This window comes from Bubalus kerabau, chromosome 1, assembly GCF_029407905.1.
Source record: "Bubalus kerabau isolate K-KA32 ecotype Philippines breed swamp buffalo chromosome 1, PCC_UOA_SB_1v2, whole genome shotgun sequence".
Lineage (NCBI taxonomy): Eukaryota > Metazoa > Chordata > Mammalia > Artiodactyla > Bovidae > Bubalus > Bubalus kerabau.
In genome coordinates, this window is record NC_073624.1 from 147,760,760 (window position 1) to 147,783,274 (window position 22,515).

At 38.6% G+C, this 22,515-nt stretch overlaps 1 protein-coding gene across 3 annotated transcripts in view; it reads left to right on the forward strand.

The window, feature by feature from the left end:
* Positions 1-22,515, forward strand: part of MYPN (myopalladin) — a 114,553-nt gene that overhangs the window by 26,133 nt on the left and 65,905 nt on the right. For 2 of the 3 annotated variants that reach the window (XM_055590938.1, XM_055590927.1), the window contains exon 2: positions 22,071-22,246. Coding sequence is in view for 1 of the 3 variants with exons in the window: in XM_055590918.1 (XP_055446893.1) it covers positions 3,379-4,280; positions 22,071-22,246 (1,078 nt within the window). In the remaining 2 variants the exon portion in view is untranslated. Of the gene's footprint in view, positions 1-3,377; positions 4,281-22,070; positions 22,247-22,515 lie in introns of all 3 variants that reach the window. The other variant, XM_055590918.1, reaches the window with a different exon arrangement.

Below are 22,515 nucleotides of genomic sequence, written 5' to 3' on the forward strand. Positions count from 1 at the left end.
AACTTAAAAACAATAGATTTAGTAGGAAGTTCTAATGAACAAAATAATTCAACAGATACTTTTTGATTACCTTCTATATGCTGTGCGTGCACAGAGATGATGGTATACAAAACAAAGTGAGGTAATAGTAAATAGGCAAATATATACTGAAATAAGGGCTGTGTTTGAGGGTTAAGACAGTGAATTTGGGGAGCATATTGGACAGGGACCCAATTCAGGAAAAAGGAGAAATCCCAGGGCCAAGTCTCAGCTAAGAGCTAAAGACTGTACAGGACTTGGGCCAATAAGATAGCAAAAAGACAGGAAGAGAGGGAGCAGCCTGAGCAAAGATATGTACAAAGATCTGAAGGCAGCATAGTTTGTTCACAAGACTATTTCAATGGAGTATAGATATGCTAAATTAACTACAAATTAGAGTTCGATTTCTCTTCAAAGTGTGTCCTTGCATCAAGTCATGTCACTAGTTCTACTTCCATTTCTTATCATGGTATGTGGCCACAGTTGTTAAATAATAATAAATAATAGTAACTACCCTATATTGACTGTTTACTAAATGCCAAGCACATTTAATAACCCTTCAGCCTATGAGACGGCTACATTATTATCCCTGTTTTACAAACAAGCAAACTGAGGCTTATAGAGGTTAAGTAATTTTCTTAAGTTTATACAGCTAGGAACTGTCAGGATTAGGCTTTGAACCAAAGTGTTAACAAATGCTACATTCAAACATTAAAGAAATCCTTAATTTTGAACACCTGGAATTTTTGTTATAATAATTTCTCATGACTAAGCATCAGAACAGGTACACATTTATACCTCAATTGGCTCCTTTTCTTTAAAAAAGAAAAAAAATATTTGTAGAGAGCAGTAATTATTTATATGAGTATTTTATTCTGTATTTGCACCATAAATATAAACTTTCTGGAAGTTCTTCAACATTAACATCACCTTTTACCTAAATATTATCTTTTTACTAACATCAGTTGAGCTCTCACTATAGTGGTTGGCCCTGTTAAGAGATTTGCATTCATAATGTTATTAATCCTCACTCCCCTGGGAAATAGATATTATCCATGTTTCACAGATAAGAAGTTAGGTAATTTTCTCAAAGTCACACAACTCCTAAGAGATGAAGCCAGAATATGAAAACAGATTTATCTGATTCCAAACCCAATGCTCACTCCATGTTGCCCCAAGATAAAAGCCATCTTAAACTAAACAATTAAAGACAAAGTCACATTAAAACACAATATACAGTAATGTCCAACTAATAGAGGGGACATCCTGATTTATAAATCACTTAATTTTTCTTCTCACATTTAAATATATACATAAACTCAAACTAGGTTAATGGGACAGTTGATTTACAAATGGAAAGGATATTCAATCAGTATATTAATCACATTTTTCAAATAGCATTTTGCACCTTATTTTAATATCTTTAACTGTTCCTCTACAAAGTAAATGTACAAAGTGACAAATTTTCTGCTGGGCTCTCAATTACATTATTATATACTATTTTGTATATCCTTCAGTGTTCTTCAAAATTTAATACAGCCATATAGTTCTATTTAATGAGTATATCATAATTTAACTAATTTTTATTGGACATGGTTCCACTCTTTTAATATTATCATCCATACTATGATGAATATCTTTATAGATAAATCTTCACACCCATCCAACCCCTCTGCATTTTCAGTTAATCTTTTTTAAAGTACATATTCATTTATTTGACTGTGCCAGCTCTTAGCTGCAGCATGTGGGATCTAGTTCCTTGACCAGGGATCAAACCCGGGTCCCCTGCATTGGGAGCATGGAATCTTAGCTGCTGGACCACCAGGGAAGTCCCTCAATCAATCTTTTTTTGAGGCACAATAAACTTTACCCAAACAAGTGGCTCCAGTGGTGTGAATCTCAGCCTGTGGCTAGCAGACGGAAAAATATTTTGCCGTAGGTCATCCTTTCAGCCATCTCTAATTGTCCTCTCAAGGTGATTGCCTACCCTGTCAATTTAGAAGTTAGTTTTAAGTAGCATTCTAAAAGTGTGAGAAGTAGGGCAGTCCCTAGGAAGCCCTACTTGTGATACATTGTGGTATTACAAATATTTTTACTTATAAGTGAGGCTGTCATACAAAAGAAGGAAGAGAAATTAACTGAAATAAAATTTGTCATAGAATGTTAAAGCCCGAACATATTCAGGATATTACTTTCCTCTCCACCTTTCCAGCACAAGGCACACAGTAGCCAAGAATGGCAAACAGTCTTCATCTCCATTACCAGCTCTGATTGGTTGGTGGTGGCTGAGGGAATGGAGACTTAAAAAAGTGAAGGTCAGTGGGAAGAATACTGTAATTAGTTGGCTACATCTCCAAAGGGGGAAAGAGAGGAGTAACAGCCTAAGGGTCACAAGCTTGCTAGCCCTCTAGTAAATGTCCGAGTGAATAAAATGGGTGTAACAATAATATGACAGTGGTTTGCATTACCCAATCTTTTAGTCCAGGGGACTGAGCTAAAGTTACTATACTGAATGAAAGTTACCACACTATTTTTATAAGACTTTACAAATTATTTATTTTTTGAATAAATATATTCATATAACTTATGTGACTATATAGTTGATTATAACATATTCATATAATTATGATTTAAAAGTAAGAAAATGGTATACAGTGAAAAGTGTCCTGTATTGAACCCCACTTCCCTGTCTTCCATATCACCTCTTCACCAATGTTAATTTAAGAGATTTTTTTTTTTAAACCTAGGTGTACTCACACTTTTATAGAAATTAATTAATTATACCTTATTTGAAAAAGCTAGTTTTCAAGAGCAGATTGAGCCTACAAACAATATTGAGTTTAAACAATTAGTTTCTAGTCATAAAAGCATTATTTATTTTCATGAGCTAGATCAAGTTTTTATTTTTCAGTAACAAGATTATTTTATCAAAATCTCTTAATTTCTGTTATTTTATTACATTCAGGGGAAGGGGAAAGGATGGAGAGAAAATCTCTGTATATGAGAAAGTCCTCTAAAACTAAAAGCCCTTTACAGATATTATCAAAATTGTGCTTAGAAACTATATTTAATGTCTCTATAGTTATAGCATAGCTTTCAACATTGAACTCATATTTAAAGATTAATTTAATAAAGTGATAATCACCCATGCTTTTATTTCCAGTTTCGGGAAAACCTCATTCAGTTCCTCTCCATTTTACAATTTGAGAAGTCTTTAAACTTTGTGAAAGTTATCAAAATTAGGTAATTTTAATTTTAAGGTTTAAGTTCTTAAGTATCTATCATGCTATAATCAACACAGACCTATTATTCTGTAGAAATAATCTAAACATTTTGTCATTATTGCTATTTTGTGACAGCATGCAAGACGACAGCCTAGAAGCTTCTACTTCCATATCTCAGCTTCTGAGAGAAAGCTATTTGGCTGAAACTAGGCATCGGGGAAACAATGAGAGGAGTCGAGCAGAGCCTTCCTCCAATCCTTTCCATTTTGGGGGTTCTTCTGGAGCTGCTGAAGGTGGAGGAGGCCAAGATGACCTTCCAGATCTTTCAGCCTTTCTGAGCCAAGAAGAATTAGATGAAAGTGTCAATCTGGCAAGATTGGCAATCAATTATGACCCTCTGGAGAAAGCAGACGAAGCTCAAGCTAGAAAACGTTTTTCTTCTGATCAGACGAAACACTCATCTATATCAAGTTTTGACCCTAACTTCTGCCAGGATAACTCTCGAAGCCCTACCAACTCTAAAGAGAGCCTCCAGGAGACAAAAAGGCCACAGTACAGTTCTGAAGCCCAGTCCAAAAAAGTATTCTTAAATAAGGCTGCCGATTTCATCGAAGAGCTCTCATCCCTTTTCAAAGCCCATAGCTCCAAAAGGATTAGACCTCGTGCCTGCAAAAACCACAAGAGTAAACTGGAATCGCAAAACCAAGTTATGCAGGAAAACAGCTCCAGTTTCCCTGATCTATCAGAAAGAAGAGAAAGATCTTCGGTTCCCATACCTATCCCTGCAGATACCAGGGATAATGAAGTGAACCATGCACTGGAACAGCAGGAAGCTAAGAGGCGTGAAGCTGAGCAGGCTGCTGGTGAGGCGGCCAGTGGAGACACCACCCCAGGGTCCTCTCCTTCTTCTTTGTACTATGAAGAACCTCTGGGGCAACCTCCCCGGTTCACACAAAAGTTACGGAGCAGAGAAGTTCCAGAAGGAACCAGAGTACAGTTGGATTGCATAGTGGTAGGAATTCCACCACCTCAAGTAAGGTAAAAATGTCCCATTAGTAATGCTTGGTAATTACTTTCCATCTATTGTGATCCTTCTAATTTTATCTTTCAAGTATGTGGTTTCAAAGATTATATACTCCCTTTGAGAAAAACAGAGTTTAAAGCAAACTGTCCAACGGAAGTATAATATTAGACGCGTGCAATGTAAAATTTTTTAATAGTCACATTTTTAAAAAATAAAATAACTTGGGGTGAAATTGATTTTTAAAACTATATTATTCAACCAATATATTAAAAAAAACTACCATTTCAACATGTAATCAACATGAAAATTATTAATAAGACATTTTATATGCCTTTTGTCACACTAGGGCTTCAAAATCTAATGTGAATTCTGCACTTACAGCACATATCAGTATGGATGCTAAATTTTTCTAGGAAATACTTAATGTGCATTTAGAGTTCATAAAATATACAGTTGAAAAACTACACTGTAAGATCCAAGTTGTTCCAAACATATTTGAAAGTTCTATCAGAACTGAATTGAGTATCAGCTTCTACATTTAAATTAATTAAGGTTAAATAAAATTAAGAATTCAGTTCCTCAGTTGCACTGGCCACATTCCAAGTGTCCATATGTGGCTAATGACCTTGGTATTAGCACAGGCCTACAGCCTATAGCTTAAAAAAAAGTCTTTATGATCTATACTCAACAAATACCTAAGGTAGTTTTTAATTAAAAAAAAAGCCAAATAATAGAAAAATTGTGATAGGATAAAGATACAATAAAATTGGTAAAGATCAATTTAAAGTTTATTTTACATGTATTTATTATATACTCTTCTATTTATTCTAGGTATATAAGCAGGGCGTCATCTTTTTTTGCAAAATAATCATATTATAGGGCAGTAATAGCACTTGTATTAATAATACTATTTTAAATTATGTATGCTTATTGATTAAAGGAATTCTAGTCTAAAAACACATTTATATATTGAATTCTGCTTTTCAGAGTCAACAGAAGGCAATACTCCAATACTATTTCTACAATGGCATATACATGTTACTATCTAGTTAAACAACTGAGCTCCTTGAGGAAAGGAGTGTCTCGAGCACCAGGCATAGCTCCTAGCCTATAGTAGTCATGCATAATACATTAGTCGCTAGATTATGAGAAAGAAACAGGAAAACAAGAAACTCGACTTAGATTTCAATCAGGAGTGAGACAATTGGCCTAAGACGTGGCAAAGGGTTGGAACAGCATAACAAAGGGAAGTGTCTACCCTTCTCTACGCGTGCCTGATGACCCTGCCTGGGACTCTGGTCAGTGATGCTGGCAAGATGCCATCATAGCACCATGATGGATACCACTCAGTGGCATCTGGTCAGTCTAAGTAAGCTGGTGAGCACTCAAGTTATGGCACAGATACGGCTTACTTAGACTAGTTCTATCCATTCCACTAGTTTCTGGACATAGATTGGACCCTTTCAAAAAAATTAGACCAGGTCACTCAAGACTCATCCTCCCCATTCTTAATCATGACAATCTCAAACACAAAAAAGACTTGGGGCTCTTGTGAGAAAAATCACTCAGGAGAATTACAAAATACTCATTCCCCCCAAAACAAAGTAATATGGCGGTTACTCAGAAACTACTTAGTCAACCAATTAAATATTTACAAATTTAAGAGTGAAAGAAATATACACAACTTCCACGCAGCAGTACTCATTTTTACCTTGAAAGAATTTCTTTAGTGATAGCATTCATGCCTATATCCCAGCCACTGGTTTGATGGCAGGAAAGTAATATGTATTCACTAAGTATTTTCTGAATTCCTCACAGTAATCATATTAATATTAAGAAAAAACTTAGGATTGTCTAAATAGACTGTTTTTGATGTTGTTGTTCAGTCGCTAAGTTGTGTCCGACTCTTTGCAACCCCATGGACTGCAGCATGCCAGGCTTCCCTGTCCTTCGCTGTTCAAACTCCTATCCATTGAGTCAGTGATGCTATCTAACCATCTCATTCTCTGTCATCCCCTCCTCATTTTGCCTTCAGTTTTTCTCAGCATGAAGGTCTTTTCCAATGAGTCAGCTCTTTGCATCAGGTGGCCAAAGTATTGGAGCTTCAGCATCAGTCCTTCCAATGAATATTACTTTGAATATTCAATGAAAATTATTTTCCTACATATAAATGTATATAACTCTAATCAGAAACCAAGTATATGTACCTAGCTTTTACTCTAAACTCAGCACTGTGACCAATAAAATGACAGAGGCAATATAAACATGTGTCCCTGCTCTCAAGGAACTTGCAACCTCAATTAAAGAAATCATCCTAACTCTACTCAATACTCTGTAACGGCTTATATGGAAAAAGAATCTAAAAATATAGTGGAGATATATATAGATATATAAACTGATTCACTTTGCTGTACACCTGAAACTAACATTACATGTAAATATACTATATTACAATAAAAATGATAATAAAGAATTCACCCTAATTTTTATAGGACAATGAAGGGCTGGAGGACTAGATAGGTCAAAGAAGACTTCAGAGACATAAGGGAATTTTAGCTGAACCTTGAAGAAAGAAGAAGTTAAGTAGAAATTTAAATCATTTATTCATTCAACAAATACCTACTGAGTTACTAAAGTGACCCATTGAGAGTACAAAACAATGGGAGCTACTGGAGGTCAGGGACCTTGTTTTGAAACCAAGGGTAAAACTATTCTAAAAGGGTAGCTCACAGTCTAATAGAGCAGTCAGACAGACATATGATCAAAACATTGCAATACTGTGTAATAAGGGCTGTAACAGAAGTATGCATGGAATGCAATGGCAGCTCAAAGGAAGATTGATATTTGGCCTGAAGGGCAGGATGAAGGAAGTGTTAATGCTGGAGGTGCCACTTCAGTTGAGAAAACTTAAGGTGGAAGAGGAAAGCAAGTGGAAAGGCCCAGAGACAAATGTTTTCAGGGAACTGCAGATACTTGGCTATGTGAGAAACATGGGACAACAGGTGAGGAAAGATAAGAGAAAAGACAGAAGAAGTAGGCAGAGGGACGGGTCCTTTTAGGCCAGGTCAACTCAATATGTTTATATAAAAGTACAGATGCTGGCAGAGTAATATTTTTAGATGACAGTGAGGAGACTGACCTAACTGAACAAGAGTGGAGCCAGATGATTTCGAAAAGCCTTGAAAGCAAAGTAGAATAGTTCCGACTTGGTTTCGAAATCAAGTGGAAAGCATTTAAGGTTGTGTATAAGGACATACTAAGATAAAAGGGAGAATTTAAGTAGAATAGGTCTGGATGAATGAGTTAGACCCCAAACAAATGGAGCCCCAAGGGCACTTTGGAGGCTGTGAAAGGTATTCCAGGCATCAGACACTCTGATATCAGACTGGGGTAGGGGCTGTGGGAAAGCACAGAAAAGCTGTGAGGGAGCAATATTTAGAAGAAATGAAACCAAGCTGAACTTGGTGACTGACTAGATAGGAAGGACACGAGTAAAAGACTGATTCCACAAGTTTGAAGCTGGGCACCTCAGAGAACCCTGGGGTCACTGTCAAGGTCTGAGAAACTGGAGGAGGTGGATGATTCGAGTCTGAGGAGATGGAGGGACCATATCCAATAGATAGCCAGAAACGTAGGACTGAAGGGCAAACGAGAGGGTAGTGGAACTGGAGACATTCCAAGGAATGCCCTGGGAAATTTGGACACAGTATCTCTGGCATTACAAAGGGACTATAAATACAGGTAACGTTTGGAACTAACATCCAGTTATGCTAGGCTGGGGCAGGGTTTTTTCCAACCTTCTTTTGGCAGTAATTCCTCCTCCCATTTTTCTCCTCACAATAAATATGTTACGTTACCCCAATACATACTTTACACACACACACACACACAGATTTCTTAAAGATGAGATTAGTGTTTCTGGGATTGAAGAGGATTGGGGTGGAGGAAGCATGCAGTCCTGCCTGCTTGCTCACCGCTGAAACTCCTAGAGCATCTCCATAGAACCCAAGAGCACAGATTTTGATTGAAAGAATGCCTTTAAAAATGCATTACAAGAATGAGGTGCTTTGGTTTGCCATAAAGGAAAACAGTACAGCCAAAAAGAAAAGTATCCTTTTTTCTATTTTTGCAAGAAAATATAACGCATATACCTGGCAACTGAGGTCTAACCTTGTATGTATGTGCCTCGGTGTGTTCTCCATATTTTACCCATGTTTCTATAATTCTAGTTTATCAAACTGAAAAATCCTTTTGGCCTATATTTGTTGATTTCCAAGTTGACTGGGAAGAAATTGTTTTGTAAGGGTAGGATCCTGTATCATTAAAGCTAGCTGTTTTTGATAGCTTGTTAATTTTGGACATAGCTTCATTGGAGGAGCTGAAATACACTCATGCGTTACCCACAGATGAAAGAGTCTGCAGGAATTCACAGCAAATGGCCATGATCCCTTTTTGTATCCTGACTCGAAATTCTTTTCCCAGGAATGTACAGCTGGGTCACACTAAGTATGTTTGCTTGTACATAGCCTTCTGAAGCAGTAAAAACTTACCTTTTATAGATGCTGATGTCTGATTTGGCTGTTAAGTTTTGCTATTGCTACTTCTGGACGTTTGCCTGTGAGTGCCATGCTGAGGAATAAAAAGGAAATAAATTAGTTATAAAGACAAAGGATATTTTAAATTATATAAAGTATTACAAATAATTATATATGATATGTAATGTAAAAATATTATATAAGTATTTTAAAATGTTACATTATTTAGGGGCTTTTTCTTCTACCTTTTGGGACAATCTAGATACCTTCATTTACTCATTCATGCAACAAATGTGAAGTGTCTATTATGTGCCATGTACTCCTAGAGCCAATAAGATTATAGCAGTGAAAAAGGAAAATCCCCTGCCTTCATGTATCTTAGGGTCTAGTAAAGATCCCAGGCAAAAATCCCACAGTGATTACATTATCATAATTGTGGTAAATATTATAAAGGAGGGTGCATAGAGCAAAGGGACTAAACCGTGTGAATGGACTAGGGAAGGTTTTCCTAAAAGTATTAAAGCTGAGACAGAAAAGATGATGAGAGGTTAGCCTAGCAAAGCAGAATTTACAGAAAAGTGTTGCCGGGTGAAGAAATAACGTATATGAGGCAGTGAGACAATGATTGACTTTACAGAACTGAAGGAACTAATGCCACCAGAATATGAAGAGTAAGGAGGAAATGGTTTGGGGTAAGTTCAGAGAACAAGGATAGAGACTAGATTTCAAAAGCCTCCCAGAACAAGCTACTACAGGTCAGCATCACTTGGAATCTTGGTGGATATGCAAATTTGCAGCTTTTATCTCAGACCTACTGAATTAAGCTCTCTAAAGGGCAGGCCCAGACATTTGTGTTTTAACCAAACTGCCTTTTGTTTCTGTGCTAAGAACTTTTGCAGTCTCTTTGGAGACCTCCTCACCCAGGGGGACTGGCCCTTGACTCTATTCCTTAACCCAGATGTTGCAATCTCTACTTAAGGTTGTAACATCTGCTTCTCAGTCCTACTCCTCAGTACACTCCTCACAGCCTCTTTCTGTTGATGTCACGTCACCCGAGCTGGTCATCCTTTGAGGTAGGATCCGTTGTCAGACAGAAAACCAAGCTACCTTGTGTGGTATCCATGTGGCCCCTGGGAAAACCGCACCTCTGCCCTTGCAAACTTCGGCAATGTAGGCTGCTTCCAGGGCAACCCTCTCCTCTTGCTCTTCCCTCTTGTGCTGTGCTTACTTTCTCAGTTGTGTCTGGCTCTTTGTGACCCCATAGACTGTAGCCAACCAGGTTCCTCTGTCCTTGGGGATTCTCCAGGCAAGAATGCTGGCGTGGGTTGCCATGCCTTTCTCCAGGGGATCTTCCTGACCCAGGGATCGAACCCACGTCTCCCACATTGTGGGCAGATTCTTTACTGTCTGAGCCACCAGAGAAGCCCTCTTCCCTCTTGGGCAATGCTAAATATCATTTCACTTTGAAAGTTTCCAAGGCAAGAGTTGGGTGAAGCCTCTGAGCTGCCACCAACTCCAGGGGCTACAATAGAAGATCTCCAAGGAATTCCGTAGAAGGCCCTGTCATGTGGCCACTGACCTTCTCTAATCAATCTCCCAAGCTCCTCATCTCTACTCCCAAAATGGACAAGGATCACCAGACTGAACTTTCTGAATTGCTTTAGAAGTGCACTTTTAAATAAATACTGAAGAATATCTAGAAGTACAGATACGGTATAAGAGTAATGGCACATCTATCTGTATGCCCTCATTAGTATTATTTTTAAGTTGAGTGTCTTCCTAATCCTGTCCCTTCCTCCTCCCCTTAGAGGTAACCAATAGCCCAAATCTTGTGTTTTCTCTTTAAATTTTCCTTAACAGTTTTTCTTCAGTTTAACAACATATCCTTATGTTCCTAACCAATATTGGAACAGAAGTATTTACTGGGGGAATGACAGAAAATCCTATGTTGTTATTGTTGTTGTTCAGTCACCCAGTCATGTCCAACTCTCTGCAACCCCAAGGACTGCAGCGCGCCAGGCCTCCCTGTCTCTCACCATCTCCCGAAGTTTGCCCAAGTTCACATCCATTGCATCAGTGATGCCATCCAGCCATCTCATCTTCTGACGCCCTCTTCTTCTGCCCTCAATCTTTCCCAGCATCAGGGACAGAAAAGCCTATATTTACATTAAAATAAGTCAAGGTGGGACAAAGTAGAATATATAAAAAACACATTTGCTATTTGTTGATAATTTGTTGAAGCTAAGTGATATGCATGTAGGGGTTCATTATATAGTCTTTCTACTTTGTGGAAGTTTTTAAGTTCCCATAATAAAGTTTTGGGTTCTACCTGCCAATGCAGGAGAACTAAGAGATACAAGTTCAACCCCTGGGTTGGGAAGATCCCCTGGAGGAGGGCATGGCAATCCACTCCAGTATTCTTGCCTGGAGAATCCCATGGACAGAGGATCCTGACAGGGTCCATAGGGTCACAGAGTCAGACACAGCTGAAGTGACTTAGCACGCATGCATGTTGTAACGTGTTTATGTGAGTAGAATCATAATGTACGTATTATTCTGGTACTTGAATTTTTTTCTAAAAAGTATATCTATGATGTTGTGTGTAACTCGAGTTCATTCATTTTCGTTATTATACAATATTTTACTGTAAGGCTAGAGAACTGTATTATTAATGTACATTTGGGTGGCTATCAGCTTTTTCCCTAATATGAACAATGTTATTATAAATGGTCTAGTATATTCTCCTGGTGCATGAGTATGTTTAGGCATGGAACTGCTGGCAGAGTGTATACAACTTCACTTTATAATTACACCAAATTATTTTCCAAAGGAATTGTTTCAATTTACATTCCCACCAATGTTATATAAGAGTTCTGGTTGTTCTACATCATTGCCAACATGGATTTATCAGACCTCTTAATTTTGCAGATCTGATGGGTATGGTATCTGAAGAGTATGAAGGTTTTTTGTTGTGATTTAAATTTTCATTTCCACAGTTACTGATGAGGTTGAAAATTTCAAAAATGTTTATTGAACATTTAGGGTTCATTTTCTATGAAGGGCCTGTTTACTCACTTTTTCTATCAGTTTGTTATTTTCTTATTGATCTGTAAGAATTTTAAAAATATGATTAGGAGACTAACTAGATGACATTATGTGTTATGAAAATATTCTCTCTCGGTTTGATTTGTCTTTTTAAGGTATCATTTGATAATTAGATATTTTTAACTTTAGTATCAAAGTCTCCTTCATGGTTTTTAGTTTTTATAGCTTGTGCCTAGTTTACCAAGAATTTTCCACCTCAAGTTCAGTTCAGTTCAGTTCAGTCGCTCAGTCATGTCCGACTCTTTGCGACCCCATGAATCGCAGCACGCCAGGCCTCCCTGTCCATCACCAACTCCCAGAGTTCACCCAGACTCACGTCCATCGAGTCAGTGATGCCATCCAGCCATCTCATCCTCTGTCGGCCCCTTCTCCTCCTGCCCCCAATCCCTCCCAGCATCAGAGTCTTTTCCAATGAGTCAACTCTTCGCATGAAGTGACCAAAGTACTGGAGTTTCAGCTTTAGCATCATTCCTTCTAAAGAAATCCCAGGGCTGATCTCCTTCAGAATGGACTGGCTGGATCTCCTTGCAGTCCAAGGGACTCTCAAGAGTCTTCTCCAACACCACAGTTCAAAAGCATCAATTCTTTGGCGCTCAGCCTTCTTCACAGTCCAAATCTCACATCCATACATGACCACAGGAAAAACCACAGTCTTGACTAGGCAGACCTTTGTTGGCAAAGTAATGCCTCTGCTTTTCAACATGCTATCTAGGTTGGTGATAACTTTCCTTCCAAGGAGTAAGCGTCTTTTAATTTCATGGCTGCAGTCACCATCTGCAGTGATTTTGGAGCCCAGAAAAATAAAGTCTGACACTGTTTCCACTGTTTCCCCATCTATTTCCCATGAAGTGATGGGACCAGATGCCATGATCTTCGTTTTCTGAATGTTGAGCTTTAAGCCAACTTTTTCACTCTCCACTTTCACTTTCATCAAGAGGCTTTTGAGTTCCTCTTCACTTTCTGCCATAAGGGTGGTGTCATCTGCATATCTGTGGTTATTGATATTTCTCCTGGCAATCTTGATTCCAGCTTGTGTTTCTTCCAGTCCAGCGTTTCTCATGATATACTCTGCATATAAGTTAAATAAGCAGGGTGACAATATACAGCCTTGACGTACTCCTTTTCCTCTTTGGAACCAGTCTTTTGTTCCATGTCCAGTTCTAACTCTTGCTTCCTGACCTGCATACAAATTTCTCAAGAGGCAGATCAGGTGGTCTGGTATTCCCATCTCTTTCAGAATTTCCCACAGTTTATTGTGATCCACACAGTCAAAGGCTTTGGCATAGTCAATAAAGCAGAAATAGATGTTCCACCTTGAAGAACTCAATAAATGTTAATAAAATTTAAAGCATAGACATACCCTCCCAACTTGTATGGAGATACTCCCATGTGTGAAATATAGCCAATGGACATGAAGACTTAAGTTTGTTACCTCAGAAGTGGTCAAACAGGACATACAAAACATTTAATTGTTTTACAAAATCTGACATAACTTTGAGTCCTGGTAAAAAGTATCTACTGTTATTTTACTGTCCAATGTACTCCAGTTGCACTTTCTATATGAAGTGATGCATAGAGAGAGTGAAGATGTCATTAAGAATTGGGTTGGCCAAAAAATGGATTCCAGTTTTTCTATAACATCTTATGGAAAAACTTGAATGACCTTTTTGGCCAACCCAAAAAGTAAACTACCATTTAGCTGTTTGAGACCTTACACTCTTTACCCAAGAGATCAGGCATGCTTAGTGAAGACCCAGCACAGCCATAAATAAGTAGATAAAAATAGATCAGGCATCTAGTCCCCAAGCCTTCTTGAAAAATAAAAATAAAACAGACTTAAGGCTATAATAATCCTAATTTGAATTCATTCATTTAACATCTATACAACAAACATTTTTGGGAACAGCTCTGATGTGTCATACCCTGGGCAAGGAACCAGATAAACAAGCGGTAAACCAAACATGTGTGATAATCTCTGCCCTGTGGTGTTTATTGTCCAGTAAGGAGGAGAGATATTAAACAAATAAACCAATAAGTAAGCTTATAATTATAAGTGATATGTAGGTTCTGTGAAGTAAACAAACAGGGTATTAGAAGAGGGAGTAATAAGAGGTAGGACAGGGACACTGGAAAGGCTAGGGCAGGGTTAAAGGAAGAGTCTGAGTAATCATTCTTTTAAAGAGCATTATTACTGGTGAGTCAGAAAAACACATTCAAATTATGTTTAGGAGTTGATAATGTGCTAAAACAATGAGTCATGATATTTAGCCACACCATATTTTAGACAAAACAGTACCCTAAGAGCCGAATGGTGATCTGCAGCTTAAAAGGCCAGATAAATCTGAAAAATGTGTCTCTTCAGTGTCTTCATTTCCAGGCTTGGTAACTACCCAAACGACCAGGTCTGGCAAGCTGTCCTTAGTGCATTAAAGATGGATCCTTCTTTATCATTTGGACTTGTCCCATTTCCCCAGATCACTGACTCAGTTCTGCTGAGCCATGAATCACGCCGGCACCCACTGCCACTCTGTAAGTGCCATGAAGATTTGGAGTTCTAAAAACATGCAGCTGGCCAGGGTACTTATATGAAAGCATTCCCTAACATGGACAGACGTTGGAGGAGAGCATGTTTCCTCCTGACCCTCAAAAGTCTTCAGTGTAGCTGGGTACATTTTAATATGTTTCTCAGAAGGTAGCCTGACCAGTGCATTATTTCTGAGTGGGTCATGGTGTTAAAGTAGGAGTGACGACGGTTACTGGCTGTCCTTTGGGGCTGGCTGAAGCCATCCTGGGCATCTGAGTAAAGACAAAAATGCTTCTGACGGAGAGTTTGGGCATTTGAATCACTCCACTTATCACCTTCAGGCTGTCCAATTGCTCACAGATGTTTCCACTCTCATTTTGGTAAAGAAGAGAAACGTTATCTAAAGAAACAACACAACCTTGTAACGTTTATATAAGGGGAGGTATTTGTATATCTGTTTGAAATAGTTATTCATATTTGCCTTCTCAAATGAATAAAGGTACATTGCTTAAAAAGTCAAATAATTTTTTTTTGAAAAAAGACCACTTTTGACTCCTTTGGCAGTTTCCTATTTATTCATCTATGAATTTCTAAACAATATGCCAGTGGTTCTCAAACTTTTTGTTCTCAGGACCCCTTTACGATCTGAAAGTTATTGAGACCCAAAAGAAGTTTTATCTATGTGAATTATATCCATAATTATCATAAGTTAAAATTGAGAAATATTTTAAACTGTTATTTTGAAATGAATAAGAAAAAACTATGATATACATGCTCACATAAGTAATTTTATGAAAAAATAACTGTATTTCCCCTCAGATTTTGAGTTACAAGAGTGGCATTGTTTTATGTTTTTTGCAAATCTCTTTTAAAGTCAGGCTTAATAGAGAACAACTGGATTCTCATATTTGCTTCTGCATTTGGTTTGTTGTGATATGTTTGGGTTGAAGTTAATTTTTTAAATATGGCATTGTACAGGTATGTAGTTAGAAAGAGGAGGGATATTTTAATAGACTTATCAGATAATGTGGCTATTCTAACTGATATTACATGAAAATTCAACTAGGAGTAGTTTCTTAAAGGTTAGTTGCAGTATGAAATCTGAAACCATACCAATGAACTTTTGTACTCTGCTATAATAAAACCCTTTGTCTGTCTTGAACTTTGAATGGATAACATCATGCATTGGTCATTTGGAAAACAAACTCTTCCAAATTTTGACACATTTTATTATATATTTTTAAATCATATTTGTTAATATCATCACTGATTTCACCAAAAATCTCTTTGTGTATTGGGAAGCCCTAAACTCACTGTGGGAGATGCAAGCTTTCCAAAACTCTAATTTTTCCTTAAAAAAATGTTATCAGTTATTTTTGCTTGAAAGAACAGGCTTACCTCCTTCATTTTTTGAGAAAATGTCTGCCAAATACCCAAATCTAAATAACGATAATTTGTCAGCTGTTCTTTCAAGATATTGTTTCATGCATTAGGTGCCTGCTGCTGCTACTGCTAAGTCGCTTCAGTCGTGTCCGACTCTGTGTGGCCCCATAGAAGGCAGCCCACTAGGCTCCTCTCAGATCAGATCAGTCACTCAGTCGTGTCCGACTCTTTGCAACCCCATGAATCGCAGCACACCAGGCCTCCCTGTCCATCACCAACTCCCGGAGTTCACCCAGACTCACGTCCATCAAGTCAGTGATGCCATCCAGCCATCTCATCCTCTGTCAGCCCCTTCTCCTCCTGCCCCCAATCCCTCCCAGCATCAGAGTCTTTTCCAATGAGTCAACTCTTCGCATGAAGTGACCAAAGTACTGGAGTTTCAGCTTTAGCATCATTCCTTCCAAAGAAATCCCAGGGCTGATCTCCTTCAGAATGGACTGGCTGGATCTCCTTGCAGTCCAAGGGACTCTCAAGAGTCTTCTCCAACACCACAGTTCAAAAGCATCAATTCTTCGGCGCTCAGCCTTCTTCACAGTCCAAATCTCACATCCATACATGACCACAGGAAAAACCATAGCCTTGATTAGGCGAACCTTTGTAGGCAAAGTAATGTCTCTGCTTTTGAATATGCTATTTAGGTTGGTCATAACTTTCCTTCCAAGAAGCAAGCGGCTTTTAATTTCATGGCTGCAGTCACCATCTGCAGTGATTTTGGAGCCCAGAAAAATAAAGTCTGACACTGTTTCCGCTGTTTCCCCATTTATTTCCCATGAAGTGATGGGACCGGATGCTATGATCTTCGTTTTCTGAATGTTGAGCTTTAAGCCAACTCTCCACTTTCACTGTCATCAAGAGGCTTTTGAGTTCCTCTTCACTTTCTGCCATAAGGGTGGCGTCATCTGCATATCTGAGGTGATTGATATTTCTCCTGGCAATCTTGACTCCAGCTCGTGCTTCCTCCGGTCCAGCGTTCCTCATGATGTACTCTGCATATAAGTTAAATAAACAGGGTGACAATATACAGCCTTGACGTACTCCTTTTCCTCTTTGGAACCAGTCTGTTGTTCCATGTCCAGTTCTAACTGTTGCTTCCTGACCTGCATACAAATTTCTCAAGAGGCAGATCAGGTGGTCTGGTATTCCCATCTCTTTCAGAATTTTCCACAGTTTATTGTGATCCACACAGTCAAAGGCTTTGGCACAGTCAATAAAGCAGAAATAGATGTTTTTCTGGAACTCTCTTGCTTTTTCCATGATCCAGCAGATGTTGGCAATTTGATCTCTGGTTCCTCTGCCTTTTCTAAAACCAGCTTGAACATCAGGAAGTTCACGGTTGCTCTTCCATATTCAGTAGAAATGCTGTGTGCTACCTCCCATTTCACCACTCAGAATGCTAAAAAGATGTGGACTCAAGGTTGAGATGACTTTTACTGCTTAATCAATGACATTTTTAAGTGAACCTGGATTTTTTTTAACTGCAAGTGTGACAATGGAAAACACAGTGACCCCTCATCAGCTTCTGCTAAAGCACCGATTTTACCCATTGTGGCTTTTGCACCATCGGTGTAAATATTAACACAGTGAAAAGGCAGATAATATCTTACATTATATGAAAATAGTTTTGTCTTCATAGAAAGTCAAAAGAACCGCTATAATATGCTTATAAACCACAATTGCTTGGTATGCTAATGCTATTTTTTCTTGACTTCCTGTTCCAGAAGATGGTGGGTTAGCACCCCTTCACCAGACCAGAACTTCCGTTGTTCCTTCCTTCATTGCCTCATATCACACTGTTGTTTTAAAATTTTTTAATGTATAACTTCTTGTTACTATGTAAGTATTATTTTCTGCCAAATCCAGTAGGGAGAAGGGACTGTTTTTCTTGCCTGTACAACTTTTTTCACCTGGAGTTGATGACTGTATGGTTTTTATGTGCTTGGCTCTCTGGTCTTGTCACAATTTGTTTCAGTTCTCCAATACCTTTGTAAAACATGTCCTATTAATAAATAGTCCTTTCCATGCAGTTAAGCCACCAAGCCCATTTGTTTTTTCCCTGGAGAAACTGTGCCTGAAGCCCCTTTTCCTCTTGCTCCAATATGGAGCAGCTGCTCATGCAGCCAACAACTCAGCCTTCATCCTAGGGCATCTCTTAACTGCTCAGAAGAAAGGATGTGGCCTGCTGTGGGAATATAAATACTCATTTTTTCAACCTGAAATCAGTGACCCTATTTTAAGCTCTGTATCTCCTCCCCTATTCTTAGTGTTTCCACCAAACTTGCATCTCCAAATCCTGTAACTTTCTGGGATTCTACTGCACAAATTGCCTTCTTCTCAATGACATCCCCAAGCAGACACCTGGTATTCAGATTTTTCAACTCTCCTGGCTTCTCATTCTGCTTTCCACCTTTCAAAAGTGATTAAGGCCTCAGGTCTGCTCTTGTCTCCCTCCCCATTCTTTTGGTCCTTGTGATTTTTTTTTTTTAATCCCTTTAAAAATCTCCTTTATTCTCATGTTAGGGTAATTGTCAGTGGAAATGTTTGTCTGGATGCTCACTATTTGTATTTACAACTACACATACTCTGAGGGTGTGCTCCTACAAGTTCCATGGGGTCTTGCTGAGATTGATGCTCTGGGAGACTTAGGGACCCATTTCAGCAGCTGCATGCACCTCTGCTGCCACAACAGAGCAAACACTGGCATAGGATTTAATGAAAGCAAATAATAAAGTACCCACAAAATATTAATGATCAATTATTTCCATCATTTGTTCTTTCAACAAATCCAACACGTATTTTCTGCATACCTACTACTATGTGCCAAGATGTTGTCATAGGTGTGGGATTATATTCATAAGACTGATAAGATCCTCTAATGGACTTTACAGCTTAGTAGGAGAAGCAAACAATAACAAAATAAGCAAGCATGTAAGATAATTTCAGATAATAATAAGTGCTGTGAGGATAACACAAGAGAATAATGTGATGGTGTCTGAGGATAAAGAAGCTACATTAGGAAGGGAAGGTGACATTTGAACTGAGGTCTGACTGATGAGAAGGGCCTGTTTTTATAAAGACTGGGGGATAAGGATTTTAGGAAGTACAAAAATCCTAATATGGAGAGTAGTTTAATGTGTTCAGAGACTAGGAAAAAGACCAGTGTGGTTGCAACATAGTGAAGGGAGAATGATGGGAGAGGAGATCCAGAAGTAAAAGAAGGCAGGTTTGGATATTACCCCAAGTAGAAGTGTTAATTGAAACTAAGGGATGATACAATGGCCAAAGGAGAGAATGTATAGAAAACTGTCCAAGCTTGTCAGGTACCATCTCTACATACAAAGGAGCTTAAAATTTAGTGAAACTGGTGAGACAAGTTCTCCCAAATCGAGAATAATCAAAGACAGTGTATAATCAAGACTTGTATGACATAATATAGGTTTTTTAAAAAAGTAAAGTGACAAAAAAAAAAAAGGTAAGGTAACAATCACTGAGAATTGATGGTAAAAGGTGCTTTGCGTAGGAGGTGATATCTGAGCCAAACTAATGGATGAGTTCTATTTGCAGTAGCTGAAAGGTGAGGAAGAGAATCTCAGAAAGAGACAAACATGAACAGAGGCTTGAATGTAGAGGTGAATATGATGTATTTATGGAACAGCAGAGGAAAGTTTATCTCTTGAGAAGTCATTGAATAGGTGAGTTTTCTTAAACGTGCTTTAGAATCTTGCTTTACAAATGGTGGGAGGGAAAGGTTCAAGCACTGAATGGTTAGATCTGAAATTACAAGAAAGATTAGCAATTACCTGGACTCCTTCATTCTGGCCATTGAATAATGGTAATGCCTCCTCCCCAATTACTTCTTATGAGGATGCTGATTAATAATTATTACTTAAATATGGAAACAATTATAAAAGGGGTACACTGAGACATCTCACATTTGTCTTCATTCATCTTGTTTCCCCTCACCTCAATAGGAAGCCACTTTGATTTTCACTTTATTCTTTTAGCTTTCTTTATGTATATGCAAACAACATGGCTATATCTGATTTTTTGCCCCGGGGTTGACATCCTTGTGCTACTGTAACAGAGCACCACAAACTGGATGGCTTTCACAGCAGAAATGTACTGTCTCACAGCACTAGAGGCTAGGAGTCCAGAATCAAAACATCAGCAGGGCCGTGCTCCATCTGAGATTCAAAGTGGACTCCTTCCTAGTCTTTTCTAGCTTCTGGTGGTGGCGTTCCTTGGCATTCCTTGACTTGCAGCTGCATCATTCCAGTTTCTACCTGTGTTATCATGTCATTCTCCCTGTATGTCACTGTCCTCACTTGAAGTTGTTCTCTTCTTGAAGAACTCCACTCATATTGGATTAGGGCCATGCTAATAACTTCTTCATAACTTGATTTTATCTGCAAAGACCTTATTTCCAAATAAGGCCATATTCCCAAGTACTTAGGACTTCAACATATCTTTCGGGGGCGGAGGGGAGGGGGTGGGGAATAATTCAATGCATAACAACCCACAATTGTTATACAAAAGCTAATCCTCTCCATGTACTATTTCACACCTTACTGCTAAATTCTTAACTATGTATCTTCAGGTTCTTTCCATATGAGTACGTAGTGATCTTTTCCATTCTCTTTCCAGAGCTGCATAGCGCTCTATTACGAGGCTGTTCCAGAGTTTATTTCATCAGTCCCCTAGTGATAGCCACTTAGGTCGTTTCCAACCTTATACTATTTAAATAAGTAACCTACACATTTGTCATTTTGTATGTATGCAAGTGTATCTGTAGGCTTTCTTGGTGGCTCAGTAGTAAAGAATCCGCCTGCCAATACAGAAGACACAGGTTCGAACGCTGGGTCAGGAAGAGGCCCTGGAGAAGGAAATGGAAACCCACTTCAGTATTCTTGCCCAGGAAATCCCATGGACAGAGGAGCCTGACAGGCTACAGTCCATGGGGTCACAAAAGAGTTGGATACGACTTTGCGAATAAACAAGTGTAACTGTATGATAGATTCCACAAGTGGGACTGTTGAGTCAAAGGATAAATGTAATCAGTAATTTTGGTAGACGCTGCCATATTTTCATAGGGGTTGTACCATTCTGCATTCCTACTAGCAGTATATGGAGCGGTTAAACTTTCAGGCTTTTGCCAATCAATAGCATGAACAATGATTTTTCCATGTAGTTTATTTATTATTTGACCGTGCTGGATCTTCATTGCTATGCAGGCTTTTCTCTAGTTGTGGCGAGCGGAGGCTACTCATTTTGGTGGCTTCTCTTGCTGCAGAGCCCAGGCTCTAGAGCATTCAGACTTCGGCAGTTGCGGCATGTGGGCTCAAAATAGTTGGGGCTCCTGGGTTCTAGAACACAGGCTCAGCAGTTGTGGCACACAGACTTTAGTCACCCCATGGCATGTGGGATCTTCCTGGACCGGGGATGGAACCCCTGTCTCCTGCATTGGCTGGTGGAGTCATTATCACTGAGCCACCAGTGAAACCCCTATTTCCATGTGATTTTAATGTCTTTTCCTCTTATTAGGTACCTTCACATTTTAAACATTATTTTATGCATTACTTAGTGTAAACTTCTGGTGAAAAACTTTCATAATAAAAATTTCTAACCTCAAGTATATACATCACAATAAAATGCCATAACATATAGAAATATATTTAACTTGGGTTATTTGCCAGAGTTGGGTCACTCCTAGGAAAATACGAGCCAGCCCCCTTATCTAATGATTCAAGTAACCAATCAAAATAACTTTAATTTAGCTAGGTCTGATGCAATTTTGTAGTAGGGAATGAGTGTTCAACTTTAACTTCACAAACCGTTAATATCCCTTAGATTCCTTCCAAATAAGCTAAAGTAGCACTTACTGAATGCATACTATAGAATGCTGTAGGTCAAGTTCCACATCAAAGACCGTGCTCTCCGTGGTTGGCAGTGTTCGAAATCTCTTCGTCTTCCTCTGGTTGTATCATTCTTAATAGGAGCTGCTTTCTAATTTCCCGAATATAGTGTCATCATGACTTGAATCCTGCCAGCTCTTCTCATTGTTACAACCAAATTATACCATAATACTGGATCGTTTAATGTTTTGACTCCAAGTTTGCCACAATTTTCTTCTTAGGGAACATCTGGAGCCATTTATGTTATTACTTCTCACATTTCAATCCTGCCAATATTCTTCCTTGCAGGTGGTACTGTGAAGGCAAGGAGCTTGAAAATTCCCCAGACATTCACATCATCCAGGCAGGAAATCTGCACTCACTGACCATTGCTGAAGCCTTTGAAGAGGACACTGGACGTTATTCCTGCTTTGCTTCTAACATCTATGGGACAGATTCAACTTCTGCTGAGATTTACATAGAAGGTAAAGCAAAATACTCTTGGAGCATGGTACTTACTAATAATATATATAGTTATAATAAATAAGTTAAATAAATACATAATAAATATTTATTAAGGGCTTGCTCTACCACACACTCTTCAGTGAGGAAAACAGCGGTGAGACAAATAGACAAAAATCCCCAGGTTCATGGACAGATGGCAATAACACTGTCATAGGAGAGAAAATATATGAGATAAACAAAATATATACTTATGTGAGATACATGAAATAGTTCTAATACAAATTCAATG